Below are 21,151 nucleotides of genomic sequence, written 5' to 3' on the forward strand. Positions count from 1 at the left end.
AAAATCTGGGATGAATTGTCACATTAGTGGGTGGTTTCATGGTTTTGCTTCATTTTTTTGAATAGTTTTTTAATAAAAATATAAAATAGTTATTTAAAAGAAAATTAAAAGACATAATCTAATATAAAAATATCAATAATGCGTGTGGCAAGAGGCTTGTGTGTGTGCGCGTGTGTGTCTATATATATATATATATTAAGGGTTATTTTAGGAATAATAATGGATGAGAAAATAATATTTTAATTTTGTAACTTTTTATAATAGATGTAAATATGACATGGACGAGGAAATAAGACAATAGAATGGTAGTAGCTCTAAAAAAAAATGTCACTATTTTTTGTCATTACATTCCTAATTTACCGCTAAAATGAAATAGAATTTCGAAAAAACCAATCTCCTCACGCCAAGAACTCACACCGACCAATAACCCATCGCCGCCATGAAATCATGGCAAGACAACGACCCACCTCCATTGATAGGCGATAATTACACCAGCGACATTCTCTCACTTCCTAATCTTCATTTTCTCCTCTTCCATTCTTAACTCGTCATGAAGCCCGATGATTTGCAACAACTTCAACCTTCATATCTGTTGTCGCCAACTTTGTAAGGATGGCCGACGACAATTTGTAGTGTCCTTCTCCGACGTAAGGGAGGAATAGAACGGAAAATAGGAAAGTAGAAGAGATAGAAATAAAAAAGGAGAGGGGAAGGGAAAGATGAGTGCGGCTGGGGCGGAGATCTGGAACTCTGGGATGAGAATCTGGGTCAATTTCCTTAATTATTATTTTTTATTTAATTTATTTTCTGAAAATTTAGGATTAAACGGGTAGATTGTTTGCAACCTGTCAAAAAGATGGCTGCGTGGTAAATACAGCTACGTGTCACTATTTGTATAACCTCGTGTACCCGATCACATTGAAAAATCTCTGGAGCACCTGTACCCAGAAAAATTTCTCCACCCGTAGTGGAGAATCAAATGGCAGGTCTACGCCACTTTGCTAAAGGCGGCGGAGTTAAAAGCGCCACTCAACCAATTAACAAGACTTATCACGCTAAAGTAAACAGAAAATTTTCAGGGGAGGACAGGATCAGAACATAATCCGCACAGAGAGAAGAAAATGGAAAAGGGTAAACGGGAGGTGGTGGTTTCAGCTCTGCAATTCGCTTGCACCGACGACGTCGCCACCAACGTCGCCACCGCCGAAAGGTCTCTCTTCCCTCTTCCTCTTCACCCCTTTAATCTTATTTGATCAATAAATTTGCTGAGTTTTGTTTCTCCACAATTTATTAAAGTTTGCAATTTGAACTTTTTATGTGTATTTCAGCAACCATAGAACCAAAGGGTATCAGCTTGTTTTCCGTATGTGAACAATTCTTGTACTGGTTTAATTTCTGGGTTGTTCTTCTTTTGCCAATATTACTCCATTTTACTGGTTTTTTACCCAGAACATTGCTCCAATTGTATAATTATATGTTCGTGTTTGTTTTCCCATTCCTCGCAATGTGGCCAATACTGAAAACCCTTTTGTTAGAGTAAAAGTAAGTGGTTGCTGTGGATTCTATTCGCTTTAAGGCGGATGTCTCTTGATTTCAACTTGACACTGCTTTACTCAGGTACAGTTTGCTTGCTCTGATAATAGGCGTTTCCTCGTATTAACCTTTCAACTTTGATCTCATGACGCCTCTCATCAATTACTTAAAGAGTATGCTTTTGAAGTTTGTTATGCGTATTGAATCAAAATTTATTGGTTAACATGAAGAAAGTCATTTGCTTACGTGTTCCAAGCTTTTGTTCTATTGTTGGTCGGATTTCGATCAAATGACTGAGAGCGTGGTTTGTGTCTCATTAGATTACTTAAAGAGTATGCATTTGAGCATTCTAGTGCGGGTGTGTAGTGCTTCGAAAGAGGAAGCCCTCTTTTTATGAAAAGAAAGAACTACAGTGTGCGGTCCCATCATCGATATCGAAACCATCTATCTTTTAGGTCCTCTTCAAGGATCATCTCTTCAAAAAATTAACTAAATGATTTTTTTAGCCATTTAATTTGCATTTGGACACCCAAGCACACAAGTTTGTGACAAGAGTTCACATGACCTAGTGGGAAAAGGCTTTGTTGTTGTTGTTGTTGTTGAAGCATATTAATGGAAGGGGTAGAGGTCCAGGGTTGAAGGGGTAGAAGAAGACCTAGGAAAACTTTGGAAGAGACTTTAAGAAAATACTTAGAGTACTTGGATCTAACGGAGGACATGACACAGAACCGAGCACAATGGCATTCTATGATTCATATAGCCGACCCCATTTAGTGGGAAAATGCTTTGTTGTTGTTGTTGTTGATGTGAAGCATATTAGTGGATGATGTTATTTTAGAAAATTGAACTATTTTAGAATTAGGCTATTACACTTTATTTGAGAGTAAATGAGGATAAATTTTTTTTACCACCTACACTATATGGATTTGGATCTAGTTTTTGTTTTGGGGTTGGGCGTGGTTAATTTAAACTAAAGAGTTGAGATCTTGAGGGGTCTTGAGGGTCTTGCCTCAGCTGAGTCCTCTCTGGGTCAGCCTTGACCTAAAGTTATGTTTGCCCTTCCCCATGCTCCTGCTTTTTCTCTAAAGCAATATCTTGTGAGTTGAATTTATTATCCTTTTCCATTCAGGTTGGTTAGAGCTGCTCATGCGAAGGGTGCAAATATCATTCTTATACAGGTATGACACTTCAAATCTGGAAGATTTTTTTTTTTCCCTAAGTTTTGAACTCTTTTATTTTCCCTTTCTTTTCTTTTCCATGCTTGTAGTGATACATCCTCAAAGTTATTAAGAGATAATTCAAATTAGAAGTATATCTGCAGAGCTTAACCTAAGCGTACAAAAGGTAGAGTAAGAAAATGCATTCAACCTAAGATACGAAGAACTTTGATAAATTCTTTGACGCAACTTTTGGACAACAATCAAGCTTTCATGCTCCTATCCAATAATGGATGTTGCTTCAGTTCATTGACACATTGAAGTTCTGAACAGTGCTGCACTTAGTGCTTGCAACTATTACGTGCATGTAATTTTTGTGGCCTTTTAGCACCTTGTTTTGGGAAAGGATAAAAGAATACGTAATTATGGTAAAACCTAGGCATATGAAGGGGAAAAATAACCCAGATAAATATGGCTTGAGGAGCAAATTTTCCATAAACGTATGATTGAATGTACATTTTGATAGTTTAAGTCCTTTCTGATTGATTGTTGCAGGAACTCTTTGAGGGACATTACTTCTGTCAGGCACAAAGGGAGGACTTCTTTCAGCGAGCAAAGCCTTACAAGGGTCATCCAACCATTCTTAGGTGAGTATTGGAAAATAGCTTTACAACTGTGAACACGGAAAATTCCTGAAACGAAAGAGACAAGAACAACGTGCACAAAATAATATTTGTGTTTGATGATTTTGGGTTACAATCTCTCTCAAATTTGATCCTCTGATTCGATCTCCGTAAGGTGTTGATTTGTGGATGTTTCGTTGATCCAAGGGCCGTCGAGGCTTGATCTTGGATGAACTGTTGGAAGTTTCTTCAAGGGGCCGTGGGCTTGATCTTTGAAGGTGGATTTGAGCGGATCTTCAAGGAGCCGTTGGGGCTTGATCTTGAGGATGAGTGTTTCTTCAAGGGTCGTTAAGGCTTGATCTTGAATAACGGTGATGAACGGATCTTCAAGGGCTTTTGGGCTTGATCTTGAAGAACGGTTGGATGTGTGGATTTGTTGATGTTTGTTGATCCAAGGGCCGTCGGGGCTTGATCTTGGATGAACGGATGATGAACGATGGTGCTTTCTTCAAGGGCTGTCGGGGCTTGATCTTGAATTGGTGGATGGTTGATCCAAGGGCCGTCGGGGTTTGATCTTGGAAGAACGATGAACGAAGAACGAAGAACGAAGAGAGCTTTCTTGATTCTTTGAGATTTGCTTGAGAGCTTTAGAGTTTCAAAGCTTCAAGGATTTTGGATGTGTGAGGAGTAGAGAAATGTATTTGTGAATTCCTTCCTTGATTCTTTGATGGAGGGGCCTATTTATAGGCTTTGGGAACGAATCACCACCATCCATTTGTTTTGGTGGATGTTGTAGGTGAAACTTGGTGGATGTTGTAGGTGAACTTGGTGGATGTTGTAGGTGAACTTAGTGTATGATGTAGGTGAAGTGAATGAAGGTTGTAATTTTAATACAATGGTCAACATTTATTTCACCAAAATTTCAATGTTTACAAATGTAATCTTAATGCAATGGCTAACATTTATACCACCGAAATTTCAATGTCTACAAGTGCCCCCACTTCAAGGCGCGTTGTATACATGTGCTTGTTACATGTAGGAGATGCGTTTTGAAGTCCCTTAATGTAGTTGTCAATCCAAGGGCCATCGAGACTTGGTCTTGAATTGGGCTGGAGATTTCTTCAAGGGCCGTTGAGGCTTGTTCTTGGATTTTGTTTAAAATTCCTTCAAGGGCCGTTGAGGCTTGATCTTGAAGGTTGAAATTGGACCACAAGGAGCTTTATGTGGTAGATGATCTTTGGCTTTGGTAGTGGATGAATCGGCACGTATTTGTTTTTGCGCTTTGTTGACTTTCCACAGCTTTGATCTTGAACTGGGTTGGAGGATTTTTTTGGATTCCTCCAATTGTTGATTTTCCACAGCTTATTCTTGAACTGGATTTGATTCAAATATGGTGGACGCTTGATCTTGAATCGGACTTATGATTTCCTCAAGGGCCGTCGAGGCTTGATCTTGAATTTGGCCGGAAACTTCTTCAAAGGCCGTTGATGCTTGATTCTTGAAGGTTGACTCGAACACATGGCAAGCAGGCACGAGGTGAAGGTGACGACTTGTTGCTTTGTTCAATCTTTCTAATTCACACCTGAGCAGTTTGGTCAACGGTATGATCTTCAAGATTGACAGGCTCTTCTTCCAGTTGGTGACTTGATCTTTAAGGACTTGATTCAAGGGTGGTGAAACGGCACATGCAGCCCACAACGCCTAGCAAGTCGACCCAAGAATTTGAGGGTCAAAACGAGTCCTCCACCCAGAGTGATTGCAAACCTGATGATATGAGATACTTTTGATTTTGAAGAAGTAGCGGATGAATCGACACGTGCTTTGTTGTGCTTGTCTCCACATGCTTCAATGTATCATTTTCCCTTGTCTTATCTATTCTTCTGGTAGAATGTAGCATCTTCTCGAGTTCTTCAGCTCAGACTCCTTCTGCTGAGCTGACTGTGCAGGCTGCATTCTTCTCTGCTTGTTTCTTCAGGCAGATGTGGCAGCTTCTTGAGTTCCTCAGCTCGGACTCCTTCTGCTGAGCTGACTGTGAAGACTGCATTCTTCTCTGCTTGTTTCTTCTGCACGTTGTCTCCACATGCTGCAAGGTATCATTTTCACTTGCCTTATCTGTTCTCCAGGCAAATGTGGCATCCGAGTTTGAGTGGAGGTTCCGGCATATTGTTTTCTTTATCCTTGTCTTTGTAGGTAAGAACAAGGAAAAAGGAAAGGACAGGGAGAACGCATGATATGAGATACTTTTGCTTTCTACCCTGGTGATATGAGATACTTTTGTTTTGGTGTCATTTGTTTGCAGAAGTACCCCAAGGAATAAGAAACACTGAGTGACTCGAGAGGCTTCGTTGGGAAGGCATTCTTTGAGATGAAGAAAGGTTCTCGGAGATGAAGAAAGGTTATGTATGTCTGCCTTGCTATGGAGGGTGAATGTGGACAGTTATAGGAAATTCTTTAGTACCTGTAGAGGTACTATTCTTTTACTCGTGTCGGCAACCAATGCGTGTTTGATCAGTATGGCTTCACGTGCTTTCTTCTTTATCAGAAATCTTCGACAAATTGTCCGTAATTTTCGTCAAGCTGAGTGTGCATGTGACATGTGTTGACGAGGCTGAAAAAGACTGGCGCCTTTTCGATATCTGGGATCGGCGCTTCGACAAATTGCCTGTGATTTCCGCAAAGCTGAGTTTGCGCGTGACGGGTGCTGACGAGGCTGAAAAAGACTGGCGCCTCTTCGATATCTGGGATTGGCGCTTTAACAAATTGCCCGTGATTTCTGCAAAGCTGAGTTTGCGCGTGACGGGTGCTAACGCGTCTGGAAAAGCAAGATGCTTCTTCGATTTCTGAGCTTGCCTCTTTGATTTTTTGAATTGGCCTCTTCGAATTCTGAGCTCGCCTCTTCGATCTTTGAAATCTCGTCGAGTGTTGATCTTTATAGAGGCACGCAGTTCGTTTCAAAGCACACTTGAATTTTCGCTTGTAGAAACTCCGTTCTTGCACTTCAAAGATCTTGATTTGTCCAACCTCTTCTTTCTTCAACACCTTTGAAAATATCTGAACCCTCCGACCGTCGTTTTGATTTGAACCTTGGTGAAGAGGTAGTCCCGTCTTCTCCAGATAACATATGGCGCCCATCCTTCAGATCCCCTACTGGTCCTCTTACCGTTGGGGATTCAGTGGTGAAGAATGATATGACTGCTGCGGTGGTGGCCCGAAACCTTGTCACTCCCAGAGATAACAGACTACTTTCCAAACGGTTTGATGAGTTGGCTGTTAAGGATTCTCTGGCTCTCAGTATGCAGTGTGCAGGTTCTGTGTCTAATATGGCCCAACGCCTATTTGCTCGAACCCGTCAAGTTGAATCATTGGTGGCTGAAGTGACGAGTCTCAAACAGGATATTAGAGGGCTCAAGCAGGAGAATAAACAATTGCATAAGCTCGCACATAGCTATGCGACAAACATGAAGAGGAAGATTGACCAGATGCAGGAATCTGATGGTCAGATTTTACTTGATCATCAGAGGTTTGTGGGTTTGTTCCAGCAGCATTTGCCTTCGTCTTCTGGGGCTGTACCGCGTAATGAAGCTCCAAATGATCAACCTTTGGCTCCTCTTCTTCCTGGAGTTCCGCCGAGTGGTGTGGCTTCAAACAGTCAACCTCCGGCACCTCTCATTTCTGGAGCTCTGCCGAGTGGTGAGGCGGCACCTGATCGTCCTTGAAGATCCCCTCTTGTAAATTTGATTTGATTTTTTTTTTAAGTATGTATAATGCAAATTTATGTAAAATTTCCAGAAAAATAAATAAAAAACGGACTTTATTTCTCTCAATGCATTTGTTTTGTTTTTTTGTTTTTTGTTTTTTGTAAATACATAATAACATATGTATTTATTTATTTATTCTTTTGTAATAAAATTGACTTTCTTTAATAAAACTTATATATATATATATATATATATATATTTTTAATTTTGATATGACTGAACTCGAAATTGAATGTTCGAGCCGCCTACGTACCCTTCCAAAGAAGAGATCAAGCCATAACGTAGTTCAAATGAGTGATGAATTTAACAGTAATTTTGATGATGATTTTGCCGTACACAGTTTATGCTCTTGCGGGCCAGGAGCTTTGGTTCATGCAGTTTAGGCTCGTGCGAACAAAGAGCATGAGTTGTCGCCTTTCAAGGGTAGTAGCGCTTCAAGAATCTGCCATTGATAGGGCCGATCTTCAAGCCGTCTTCCGCCATGATTAAGTAGGCGCCATTGGTGTAGACTTCTTGTATTACGTATGGTCCATCCCATTTTGACGTGAACTTGCTCTTTGTCTTGTGAGTTGTGATGATAGGCCTACGCAATGAAAGGACGAGATCTCCCATTTGAAAAGAACGAGGGAAAACTTTCTTGTTGAAGGCCTTGGAGAGTCGTGCTTGATAACACTCCAAGTGTTGCTGGGCTTCGAGTCTTTTCTCATCCAGGGCTTCCAGCTCTTGAAGGCGCAACTTTGCATTCTCTTCATCAGTCAAGCCTTCTTGTAGAGCCATCCTTAGCGAGGGGATTTGACTTTCGAGCGGTAGAACAGCTTCCACGTCGTATACGAGAGAATAAGGTGTAGCTTGGGTAGGCGTTCTATATGTCGTCCTGTATGCCCAAAGTGCTTCGCCTATTCTTTCATGCTAGTCTTTCTTTGTTCTGCCGATTACCTTCTTTAGGAGGTTGCACAATGTCTTGTTAAATGCTTCTGCAAGACCGTTGGCCGGAGCATTATACATGGAGGATTTGTGCTGCTTGAATTTGTATTTCTCGCAGAGCTCGTCCACGAGTCGGTTGGAGAACTGTTTTCCGTTGTCAGTGACAACGTAGCGAGGCACGCCATATCGGTGGATGATATGTTCCTTGATGAAACGGACGACAGTTTCCTTCTTGACTTCCTTCAGGGGTATGGCTTCAGCCCACTTGGAGAAGTAATCTGTTGCAGCCAGGATGTAAGCTTCTCCTGCAGATGACTTTGGCGCAATTGGTCCTACTACGTCTAATCCCCATGCATCGAATGGCCATGAAGTAGCTGTAGGGTGTAATGGTTCAGGCGGTTGATGTATGAAGTTGGCGTGAAATTGGCAGGCTTGGCACCTTTTGGCGTGTTCTAGGCAATCCTTTACCATGCTTGGCCAGTAGTAACCTATTCTTTTGAGCTGGAAATGAAGCTTCGGTCCGGACTGATGCGCTCCACATATTCCTGAGTGTGCTTCTTCCATGGCTTGATTGGCTTCTTCCTCGCCTAAGCATCTCAAAAGTACTCATTCAAAAGATCGCCGGTAGAGTGTCCCTTTGTAATAGAGGAAGCGATGCGCTCGTCGACATACTTCAGAACGGTGTTTTGGATCATCTGGGAGTATTCCATGCTCCAAGTAGTTGATCAGCGGCTGTCTCCATTCTTCAACGTTGACCGGAAGTATGGAAATAACATTTGTATCACTTAGTACCATTTCAGTGACAGGCGGGATTACCCATCTTTGGCAGACTGGCACGTTTGTGGCTTCGTCTTCTCCTAACGTTATGCTCGAGGCTAGGTTGGCGAGAGCGTCTGCCATTTGATTCTCTTTTCTTGGCACGTGTTCTAGTGTTACGGCCTCGATCTTTTGCAGCAATTGCTTTGCCAGCCGGAAGTATGGGACGAGATCATCTTTCCTCACCTCATATTCAGTTAGGAGTTGATTGATTATGAGCTTGGAGTCGCCATATATCTCAAGGGCTGTAATTTCCATGTTGATCGCCATTTGGAGCCCGATGATCAGTGCTTGGTACTCAGCGACGTTGTTGGAGCATAATTCGCTTAGTTGGAATGAATAAGGTAGTATTTGCCTTTGTGGCGACATGAATACTACTCCTGCCCCCGCTCCGTCTGCTCGTGCAGATCCATCAAAGAACATCGTCCATGTCGGGAATATGTCGATGTAGAACACCTCCTCGTCAGGCAAGTCGTCTGAGATTTTCCAATCGGCTGGGATTGGATGGTCGGCAAGGAAGTCTACTAGTGCTTGTCCCTTGACGGCTTTAGCTGGGACGTAGATGATCTCGTATTGATTGAGAAGCAATGCCCATTTAGCTAGTCGTCCTGTCAAAACTGGCTTGGACATGACGTATTTGACCGGGTCAGCTTTAGCAACCAAGTGGATGGTGTAAGCATGCATGTAATGTCTGAGCTTCTGGATGGCAAATATCAAGGCAAGGCACATTTTTTCTATTGGGGAGTAGTTCAACTCAGCGCCGGTGAGCGTTCGACTGAGGTAGTAGAGCGCTCATTCTTTCTGGGATTCATTTTCCTGTGCCAAGAGTGCTCCGACTGAACTTTCTTGAGCAGCGATGTACAATATGAGCGGTTTCCCTGGTACAGGTGCCCCCAGGACAGGTGGACTTGATAAATACTTCTTTATGCTTTCAAAAGCATTGTTGCATGCTTTGTCCCATACGAACGGAACATCTTTCTTCATGAGTCGACTGAACGGTTGACAACGCCCAGCAAGGTTAGAGATGAAGCGTCTGATGAAGGCTAGCCGTCCTTGTAGACTTTTCAACTCGTGCAGGTTTCTTGGCTTGGGCATGCTTTGAATGGCCTTGATCTTTGATTGGTCCATTTCAATGCCACGATGCTTAACAATGAAGCCAAGGAACTTTCCAGATGTGACGCCAAATGCACATTTTAATGGGTTCATCTTGAGGTTGTATTTTCGCAACCTTTCGAACACTACTCGCAAATCCTTCAAGTGATCTAATCTTTTCTTTGTCTTGACCACCACATCGTCTACATAGCATTCTACGTTCTTGTGTAGCATGTCATTGAAGATCTTCTGCATTGTGCGTTGATATGTAGCTCCAGCATTTTTCAGACCAAAGGGCATCACCTTGTAGCAGAAGATACCTTTTGGAGTGCGGAATGCTATTAGTTCCTCATCTTCAAGAGCCATACGAATTTGATTGTATCCAGAAGAGCTGTCCATGAATGATAGTGCCTCATGGCCAGTGGTTGCGTCCACCATGATTTCAATGATTGGCAAGGGGAAGTCATCCTTTGGGCAAGCATCATTGAGGTCTCGGAAGTCTACGCAAACACGTATTTGTCCAGATTTCTTAAGGACTATGACGATATTGGAGATCCACTTGGGGTATTGCACCTCTCGAATGAAGCCTGCTTCAATCAACTTGTCAATCTCGGCCTCGATTTGCGGGATGAGCTCGGATCGATAACGTCTTTGAGTTTGCTTTATTGGTCGCGTTCCAGGCTTGACTGCAAGATGATGCACAACAATGATGGGGTCGAGGCTGGGCATTTCCTTGTAGGTCCAAGCAAAGACGTCCTTGTACTCTAATAGCAGCTGGTAATACTTCTCTATCTCGTCTGCACTTAGTAATGCACTCACGAAGATAGGCTTTGGTTCCTCACTTGTGCCTAAGTTGAGTTCTTTGAGATCGTCAACTGTGGCTTGCCCCCCATCTTCGAGTTGTGACGGCGCTGTAATGACATCTTCCTCGAGGATTTCATCTTCTTCACCTTCTTGGATTGTGATGTGGAAGACGTCTTGGGCCTCTTCTTCGGTGTTGACCTCTTGAGTTTGTTGGCATGAAGATTGTCCAGTGTGGATGATGGTGCGCCTTTTTACTTTCACTGATCCAACTGTGTTAACCTCCAAAATTGTTTGGCGCTTCATTCTTGAAGGAATGGAACTTCGAACGTCATCTTTTTCTGCCAGACGATCGATCTTTTCTGCTTCTGGTGTCGTCTTTCTCCTTCTGGAAGGCTTTTTGGCTTCTTCAAGTCTTTCCATAACTGACTGTCATGGAGGAAAGCTAGTCGTACTGCTTTGCTTCTTAGGTTTCGACAACCTTTTGAAAACAGAGCTTCGAGATGCTGACGTGTTAAGCCTTTTGAAGACGGAAGTTCTATTTTGACCGCCAATGAGTTTAGTTGCCGAAACTCTGGGTCTTGAACGATTCATTCTATCGAATACTGACGTCTGGGGGGCAGGTTGAGGCTCTTCTTTATTTTGTATAATGCTCACGCTGATGTGTTGAGCGCTAGCATTTTTTGTCTTGTTGGAGATCTTCACCGGTGCATTTGGTGTGAAGCCAAGTCCAGCTTTGTTGTTGTTGACCCCGTAACCATGTTCCTCCAACTTCTTCTGAGTTTTAGTGAGATCACGTTTGTTGTCTTTGACGGTGTTCAAACCCTTCTTTCCCAAATTTGCAGAGGAGGTGAAGTTGTACCCAGCTTTAGACATGAGTTTGTAGGCATTTAGATCAAAACCTTCTTCGGTCCTCTTGGTTGGGAGAAAACTTGGTTCTACCCCTTTTGGCAGGCCTTTTATGAAGCCTTGTGATGGTCCTGCAACCTTAGTGTCGCCTAGCTGTGTTAAAGGCAGAATTGCATTTGTTTTAAGCAACTTTACATTATCCATGTGCCGCTGTGCATCGGCTTTGCTTGCTGCAGTTTCAAACGGGGATTGACCATTCTTTCTTCTAGACGTCGGGATGTATCGGAAAACGGGTATGTTTGGTCCATTTGAGGGCGTTCTTCTCCCTTTCGTTGTTGCAGGTTTAGCAAGCTCATCGTTGTTTTTGCTTGAAGATGGCATAACTTCTTCTTCTTGCTTTTTTGGCACGGCTTGCCACTCCTGCTTTTTAGGTGTTGCTTTGCCCATGGATTTAATCTCTTTTCGAAGAGTTTCGGGCACCATGTCTTCATCCATGTAGAACTTGGCGTCTGCGAAATGTGATTCGGCTTCAGTGAATGGCTTGGTGTCGCCATAGATCACCTTCACTCATTCTCGGTAAAATTTTAAGCATTGGTGAAGGGTATTTTAAGCATTGGTGAAGGGTGGACGGTACTACTCCATTTGTATGGATCCAAGGCCTTCCTAAGAGCAAACCGTAGGAAGTTCTTGCATCAATCACGTGGAATATTGTGCTTGACTTGAGTTCACCAATGGTCATCTCCACTCGGACCATGCCCATCGCTCTTTGTCCTCCTTGGTTAAAACCTTGGATTAGTAGACGGCTTAGGGATAGTTCATCCACCTTGATGCCGATTGTGGTTATTGTTGACTTTGGCATGATATTTATGGCTGATCCACCATCCACAAGCATACGGCTGACTTTATGCTCCCTTACGTACCTAGAGACGAAGAGAGGTCGGTTGTGAGGCTTGGATCCTAGCAGCAAGTCTTCATCGGTGAAGTGGATTGCGTCCTCGGCGGCACAGCATGTGGTACATTCATATGGCCGAAGCTTCAAGCTTTCGTTCTTGCTTTCTTGCACTTCTTGGTCGTCGGGACTTGCCAAGACCGCTGCCAGAGCTCTTCGCATCTCCTTTGGCAACCGGAGCGCTCCTTCGATGCTAAGGTGTGTTGGCAGACCTTCTTCAGTTGTAAGAGTCTTTTCCCCCTCAATGGTGACAGCTTTGCCTTTTGAGGGTTCTTCCATTTCTACTTCGACCATGTGACATGCAGTGATAGTGCACTGTTGGAAGAAGTCCTCCGGGAAGTATTCATGCAAGGAGACGGGAATACGTAGCTCTTGCTCCATAGGTTCCCCAGCATATGTTGACTTAGCAGCTCTTATACTTCTTTTAGGCTTCCTATTGTTGCGGCGACGATGCTCTCTCGCTTGCTCCCCCTTTGGCTTTATAGCTTGTGGTCTTGGCTTCCTCGTCTTCTTATAGGTCACCAATGTCCACCATTCTTCATCATCGATAGGTGCATCCTGGTCGTTTGCCCCCAATGATGGTTGTGCAGAAGGTGCCGTGTAGCTTGTACATTGATAGGAATGGTCAGGTATTTCTTAAAGAGGCACGGGATCAAAGGACCCGAACACGATCGTAGTGGTATGCGTTGCGGCTGTGTCTTCTAGGTCAAGCTCAATCCGCCCTTGCTGTGCCAACTTCATGATGAGTTCTTTTAGGATGAAACATTTGCCCACATGATGACCCACGATACGATGGTACTTGCAGTACTTGGGATCGTTGGTACGATTCATCTCTTCAGGGCGTTTGCATTCAGGCAACTCAATCACCTTCTTCTCCAGCAAGTCGTCCAGCATTGCATCCATGTCGGAGTCCGGAAAAGGGTATACCTTCTGCTCCAGTTCCCTCAAAGTGTTTTTGTACCTATCTTGGGTGTGGGAAGGCTCACTTCTTTTTATCTCCTTTGCTTTGTTATTGAAGGAGATTTTGACGGGTGCGGACGAGGTCTTGATAGGGATGGTTTTGGTGGTAAAAGCTTCCTTGGCGGGCTTTTTCCCATGATTGTCTGCTCTTGAAGTAAACACCTTATCCCTTTTGAAATCGGTGATTGGCTCCTTCTTTCCATGGTGGGCGATGCTCAGTTCCATGTCGTGGGCACGGGTGGCTAATTCTTCAAAAGTCCGTGGCTTGATACCTTGAAGGATGTATTATAAACCCCATTGCATGCCCTGGATGCACATCTCGATTGAAGAAATCTCGAAGAGCCTGTCCTTACAGTCGAGGCTTAGATTACGCCATCGGTTAATGTAGTCCATGACTGGTTCTTCCCTTTATTGTTTTGTGCTCGTCAGCTCCAGCATGCTCACAGTGCGGCGGGTACTGTAGAAGCGGTTGAGGAATTCCCTTCCAAACTGTTCCCAGCTATTGATGGACTCGGGCTCCAGGTCTGTGTACCACTCAAAGGCGTTTCCTTTTAACGAGCGCACAAACTGCTTGGCGAGGTAATCTCTCTCCGTCCCTGCATTGTTGCAGGTTTCGATGAAATGTGCGACATGTTGCTTTGGGTTTCCCTTTCCGTCAAATTGCATAAACTTCGGCGGTTGATAGCCCTTCGGCATCCTTAAGGCGTCGATCTTCCTGGAGTAAGGCTTCGAGTACAACATGGAGGCATGAGAGCTTCCTTCATACTGTGCCTTGATGGTGTTGGTGATCATTTCTTGCAGCTGCTGGATAGAAAGAGATCCCATGAGTGCCGCTGCTTGGTTTGGCTATGGCTTCACATCGATTTTCTTCACCAGGGGCTCGTCTTCTTCGTCGTCTTCCTTCTTCAGATGATCAATCTTCGGGTTGGGTTTCTCGCCATCCTGCGCCTCCAGTCGGTTGACGAGTGCTGCAATTTGTAAGTCTTTTTCTTCCACAGTTTGGGTTAACCTTGCAATTGCTTCATTCATCTGAGCCAGCTGCTCATCGATTGAAGTTTCTCCGGTAGCCATAACTTGGATGGATGTGCTGTCGCTTGAGTCAACATTGGAAAACAAAGACTCGGAGTGCTTCTTCGGGCTTTCCTCCCTTGGTGCCTTTAGCGAGGCCAGGGTGATCACAGGTTCGTACCTCGGGTACTCTTGTTCCTTTGGCAGGGTTGATGTAGGGGTGGAAGAGGAGGCAACAAGAGCTCTTGCCTTGCTTCGAGTTACGATGCCTGAAATGGCGCCGCCTGCGGCAAGGATGCTCTTGTTCTTCGTGTTGGTTGTGGGAACAGCTTGAGCCTTCCTTGATGCCATTGATTTTGGAAGTGTGCTCGAATTTCTTGAACGGAGAAAGAGATGAGAGGTAGAGATCATCCCACCGGGCGTGCCAATTTGTGAACACGGAAAATTCCTGAAACGAAAGAGACAAGAACAACGTGCACAAAATAATATTTGTGTTTGATGATTTTGGGTTACAATCTCTCTCAAATTTGATCATCTGATTCGATCTCCGTAAGGTGTTGATTTGTGGATGTTTCGTTGATCCAAGGGCCGTCGAGGCTTGATCTTGGATGAACTGTTGGAAGTTTCTTCAAGGGGCCGTGGGCTTGATCTTTGAAGGTGGATTTGAGCGGATCTTCAAGGAGCCGTTGGGGCTTGATCTTAAGGATGAGTGTTTCTTCAAGGGTCGTTAAGGCTTGATCTTGAATAACGGTGATGAACGGATCTTCAAGGGCTTTTGGGCTTGATCTTGAAGAACGGTTGGATGTGTGGATTTGTTGATGTTTGTTGATCCAAGGGCCGTCGGGGCTTGATCTTGGATGAATGGATGATGAACGATGGTGCTTTCTTCAAGGGCCGTCGGGGCTTGATCTTGGAAGAACGATGAACGAAGAACGAAGAACGAAGAACGAAGAGAGCTTTCTTGATTCTTCGAGATTTGCTTGAGAGCTTTAGAGTTTCAAAGCTTCAAGGATTTTGGATGTGTGAGGAGTAGAGAAATGTATTTGTGAATTCCTTCCTTGATTCTTTGATGGAGGAGCCTATTTATAGGCTTTGGGAACGAATCACCACCATCCATTTGTTTTGGTGGATGTTGTAGGTGAAACTTGGTGGATGTTGTAGGTGAACTTGGTGGATGTTGTAGGTGAACTTAGTGCATGATGTAGGTGAAGTGAATGAAGGTTGTAATTTTAATACAATGGTCAACATTTATTTCACCAAAATTTCAATGTTTACAAATGTAATCTTAATGCAATGGCTAACATTTATGCCACCGAAATTTCAATGTCTACAACAACATACCAGGATACTCTTAAAAAAGAATAAAGGAAAAAAGAAGAGAAGAAAAGCTTCTTAATTTAATTTGCGCACATTTTTTGGGCAGTAATACTTGTTAAGAATTTTAATTGCAAGCTCTGTAGGATGCAGAAACTTGCCAAAGAGTTGGGTGTGGTAATACCAGTTAGCATTTTCGAAGAGGCAAATAATGCCCATTACAATTCAATTGCCATTATTGATGCTGATGGGGCAGATCTTGGACTTTATAGGAAGTCCCACATCCCAGACGGACCAGGTATTCGAGTAGGATAATGTTCCTGTTGTTTAAATTCACCCGTTACCTTTAATAACAGCCACTAGTTTTCTGCTGCAGGCTACCAGGAAAAGTTCTACTTCAATCCAGGTGATCTGGATTCAAGGTCGGTGCTTCAGACAATTACAATCTATACGTAATGCTATTTAGCCTGCTTTTGATGGTGATTAATGATGTAGTGTTGTTGTTAAGCAGGTTTTCAAGACCAAGTTTGCAACTATTGCAGTTGGTGAGAAAATTTTAAAGTAGATGCTTCTCTAATTTGATGATTTTTAAAGGGGCACCAGTTGCCCAATTCAAAGGCTGGCCATATCTATAATATTCTGTGGGCTTTATTTGAACTCTGCAATCTTTCTGTACTCGATAGTAAAAATCATCCGGAGCTTTGTGTGTTTGACCAATGGTATACTTAATGTGAAAATCTAAATCTGCTAGTACTTCATTTTGTATCAGCAATTTGCTGGGATCAATGGTTTCCCGAGGCTGCCCGGGCTTTGGTTCTTCAAGGTGCTGAGATATTGTTTTACCCTACTGCTATTGGTTCCGAACCTCAAGATGGAGGTCTTGATTCTCGTGATCACTGGAGGCGAGTGATGCAAGGGCATGCTGGGGCTAATTTGGTAAGTTTATTCAGAGTAGTTTGGCTACTGGCTTCTTTCTTTTTTCTCCCTCTTTTTGGCACTAAGTAGGGCGGAGGACCAGACTACTGTTTTGACTTAGAAAGCATTTTTATTAGTCTAGGTTAGCTTGTATTTCCTTGTCCATTTCAGTGGCTATATCTGGAGTTAAAGTTTATTTTCTTTATTATTTATTCTCTAAACTCGCGACGTCCTTGGATCAACAATGGCCAGTCATAAGATGCAACATAAAAGGGTGACAATTCGAGATCTGTTTCGTACTGTATTCTTTTCAAGGAAAGTAATCTAGTTTTGATGAACTTCAGGTCCCTGTAGTAACTTCAAATCGCATAGGAAAGGAGATAATTGAGACCGAGCATGGAAAGAGTGAGATCACTTTCTACGGTAACTCTTTTATAGCAGGTATATTTCTCTGGTTTTATGGAAGTTGAAACTACATCTATATAGTCTATCTTATGTTAATGTTGGATATGAATTATTAAGAAGTAGTTGGATTTGCATAATTCATTGTCCAGGACCCACTGGTGAAATTGTTGCAACTGCTAATGATAAAGAGGAAGCTGTGCTTGTAGCACAGTTTGACCTAGACAAAATCAAATGGAAGAGACATAGCTGGGGAGTATTCCGCGACCGCCGCCCAGATTTATACAAGGTGCTACTGACATCAGATGGCAGCAATTCCCCTTTGTGATCATTCGTTTTGACAGTGCTTGTTGTAGAATTAATAAAGTACTTCCACGGTACGGTGCCTCGTACGATTGGAGGATTTAGGATTTACTTTTGAGGAAGAAATTTTCTCAAGTGAAGTATTATTGGATGATCATCTCTATTTGCTTGTCTAAATCTTGAAGGTATCCGGTATTTATTAAGAATGAGATTATCATATTTCTTATTTAGTATGCTATTATATCGCTTCTAGTTAATTTCATTTGTGCTGTTTAATGATACAGGGACATTCGAACCTAATACCTCTCACAAGTAAAGATGAATACTATTAAACCGTAATGCTAAATGAACGGATAAAAATTAAAGTAGGTGTGAACAAAGCTTATGACAGAATAATAAATTGGGAACTTGTATATCTCTGCTCACTCAAATTTGGATTTAATGAAAGATTATGGATTGTGTTTCTTATTACACATGGTTATATTAAACTTTCTTCAGGCCTCACGTAGTTCTTTGCATTAATTGAACTTTTTATTCGACATTTTAATAATCTTTCAACTCATTCATCGACTCATGTTGAACCATTAATTTCAAATCCTATTTGTTTAATATAATATAATATTTTTTAAGAAAGTTTAATCAAAAGTAATGGTTTAAAAAAAAAATTGAAAATAATATAATATTTTGACCTCTCATTCATATCTCATATGACATATTTGGCACATCCTCACCAGCTTTTATTGCGTATTAGGTTTCTTTCTTTAGCAGAATTGTCACATGAGAGAGAGAGAGAGCTTACTTGGAGCTTCATCTCAAATAAACTCTCACTCAATAATATGATATTTTGACACAATTTGTGTCGGATATAATCGCCATAATTAGTATAAAAAATTTGAAAATATTTGTGTCGGTTATAACCGTCAGAGTTAGCATAAAAAATTCGAAAATAATTGATAGATTTGACACGTTACTTACTCATGTCAGATATATCTGCTAGAATTGGTTAAAATTATTTAAAAAATATATCTAATAGAGTTAAGGGCCCACTTCATTATTCTTGTCGGATATAACCGATAGTAATACTTTATTTGCTGACACTTTTTAAACATGTTGTCAGAAAACATTTTATCCTATAGTAATAGTATAAAACCGCCACCACTAACCAACAAAAGAAGCCAATTTTATAGTAGTGAATCGATATGCGGTCAGTACCAACAAAACACAAGTGCCAAAATACAAAACTACAGATGCAAACAAGTCCCAAATGAACAAATCTAATCCCTAACTTAACAACTACAAAGATGCACAATGAAGACATAAATTTGCCTCTAAAAAGCTCATCAAAAGATAAAAGCAGCCAAAGCCAGCAACCGTAGAAGGAGGTGGCGCAACAAGGGAATACTTCCGATGCCAACAAAGTAAGAAGACAGAACACCATCAGAACCGTAGAAGGAGGTGGCGCAATGACCCAAACCAATTGTTAAGCGGTTTCGCACACCTCCATCCGAGTGAGCGACAACTCACTCTCAAGGTGGGTAGCAAACATAGTAGCAAATAAAGGCTTCTCAATTGAAAGCAAGCATCCAACAGACAATTGGAGGATTTGTAGGCGGATGAATGGAAGGTAAATGAGAGTTCTCGTGTGATGCACATAGGAAGGAGATCTAAGTAATTGTTTGAGTTAGTGTAGAAATATATTGTATTGATTTAATTGATCTCACAAACATACAAATATATACAAGTCAATTGACTTGAGGTACAAGTAATCTAAAGCCCAAATGGATTTACGAAACATAGCCCATAAGAATCCTAATAATTGGATTCTCCTACACTAACAGTCCCCTTCAAACTTGGTGGTCTTGGAGTAACAAGTTGGAACGTAGAAAATCAAAATGAGGCTTAGAGAGTCCTTTAGTGAGAACATCAGTAGGTTGATCAATGGAAGGAATAAATTAGACTTTGTGAGTGCCCAACTTAACCCGTCCATGAACAAAATGGTAATCAAGCTCTATATGCTTTGTCCAAACATGAAAGACAGGATTGGCAGCCATCATGTAAGTAGTACTGAGATTATCACAAAACAGAAATGTGGGTGAAGTGACCGGAAATCGAAGCTCACGAATTATCCAAAATCATGTCAATAAAAACAAACACCAACAAATTATCCAAACATACAAAATTGTTCAAAAAACAAAACCAAACTAGTTAAGGAAATTCGGCCAACATAGGGGAATTTCGGTCAACATAGGGCCATGTCTAAATATATATATATACACACAGGCCCTTTATGCAAAGGGATCCCCATTTTTTGAAAAAAATTGGGGATTAGGTGTGGGGCTCACTCCACATCGAACTTCAACGATCCGAGCCGTCTATTTTGTAAGTCTCGATTCATAGATCATTCTTGCAAAAATTCAATTTAATCCGAAACCATTTGCCTATTTAATTATCAAGATAAAATTTCATTGTTCCTTATATAACAAAGTATTCGTTCATTTCTTTGAACCCAATTAGATGTCTTAAACATTTCCGATTTGGCTAATGTTTTGTAAGGATAATCTATGAGGTGCAACTTGAAAAATAGACGGTTCGGATCGTTAAAGTTCGATGTAATGTGGACCCCGCAACTAATCCCCATTTTTATAAAAAAATGGGGATCCCTTTCCTTAAAGATTTCCTATATATATATATATATATATATATATATATATATATATATATAATCTTTCATCGATGCAGATACTTCTTGAAAATCAAAGATCTCCACGGTGGTATCTTCGGGATTATCCACTTAAGCAAAATTTGTCGAGAAAACCTTAATGACGTGAAATGATACTTGGCAAGAGCTTGAGTAGAAGACCGGCAAGCTAGGGACCAATGTTCCTTTGAACCACATCGGTAACACATATCAAGTTTCGTAGAAGCTTGGGTGGTTTAGTCTTTGCTTTTATTCTTGAAGTTTGAGGCTTTGGGAGCTAGGAAATCATGTTTCGGGGTTGTATTTCCTCCCTTGGATGGGTCTCTGCCCTTTCGACCCTGGGGCGCCAGCTTAGAGATAGAGCCCTTGTTGTTCCTACCATGCTTGTTGAGTCGATTTTGGCCTCAATATTTGTTGACATGTGCTTCAAGTACAACGTCGAGCTAGTGGGCCTTTCTTGATGATTCTTCATCAAGAGATGACTATTCTTCTCAGCTACTGGTAAGACAGATATTAAATTCGATAACTTCGTAAAGTTATGTGCCCTATTTTGTTTTTGCATGACAATATTGGTGGCATGAAAAGTAGAATAGGTCTTTTCTAGGAAATCATGTTTAGTCAAGTTATCTTTGCGGAATTTGAGGAGTGATCGAAGTCTACATAATTCAGAGTTGTATTCATTCACAAACTTGAAGTCTTGTAAGCGTAAATGCTACCAGTCTTATCTTGTTTTAGGCAAGAACATCATCTTCTGATGATCAAAGTGCTCTTTCAGGGCGAGCCATAAAGCTCAGTGCTAGATCCTCTTCAGCGAGGTAGTTGGTTTGCAGTGCGTTGTGCATTTGTCTTCTATTGAAAATTATGGCGGTGGCTTTGTTAGCTTCGCCAACCGTACATTCGTCTCAGTGTCAATAGGGGCTGTCATTCTCTTTCCGTCAAAGTAGAGCTTCACATTTTAGACCTAATAGGATTTTTAGTACCTACGCAAATAGGGTTAAAATCACTGAAAATACTTGCAAGAATACAAGGTAATTGTAGTATAGATGCTC

The 21,151-nt window shown here is 41.8% G+C and overlaps 1 protein-coding gene and 1 long non-coding RNA gene across 2 annotated transcripts; both read left to right on the forward strand.

The window, feature by feature from the left end:
• Window positions 1–395: 395 nt before the first annotated feature.
• Window positions 396–17,630, forward strand: LOC126588964 (N-carbamoylputrescine amidase-like). The gene is made up of 9 exons (XM_050254132.1): window positions 396–1,210; window positions 2,663–2,711; window positions 3,246–3,337; window positions 15,931–16,082; window positions 16,161–16,210; window positions 16,296–16,329; window positions 16,554–16,720; window positions 17,044–17,140; window positions 17,254–17,630. Exons 1-9 carry the CDS (start codon window positions 1,122–1,124, stop codon window positions 17,427–17,429), a joined length of 906 nt encoding a protein of 301 aa, XP_050110089.1. The 5' UTR covers window positions 396–1,121; the 3' UTR covers window positions 17,430–17,630.
• Window positions 3,363–15,788, forward strand: LOC126588965 (uncharacterized). Its single transcript, XR_007611681.1, has 2 exons — window positions 3,363–4,176; window positions 15,676–15,788. It is a non-coding gene; the product is annotated as an uncharacterized LOC126588965 (long non-coding RNA).
• Window positions 17,631–21,151: the final 3,521 nt, after the last annotated feature.

This window comes from Malus sylvestris, chromosome 11 (genome assembly GCF_916048215.2).
Source record: "Malus sylvestris chromosome 11, drMalSylv7.2, whole genome shotgun sequence".
In the NCBI taxonomy this organism is placed as follows: Eukaryota; Viridiplantae; Streptophyta; class Magnoliopsida; order Rosales; family Rosaceae; genus Malus; species Malus sylvestris.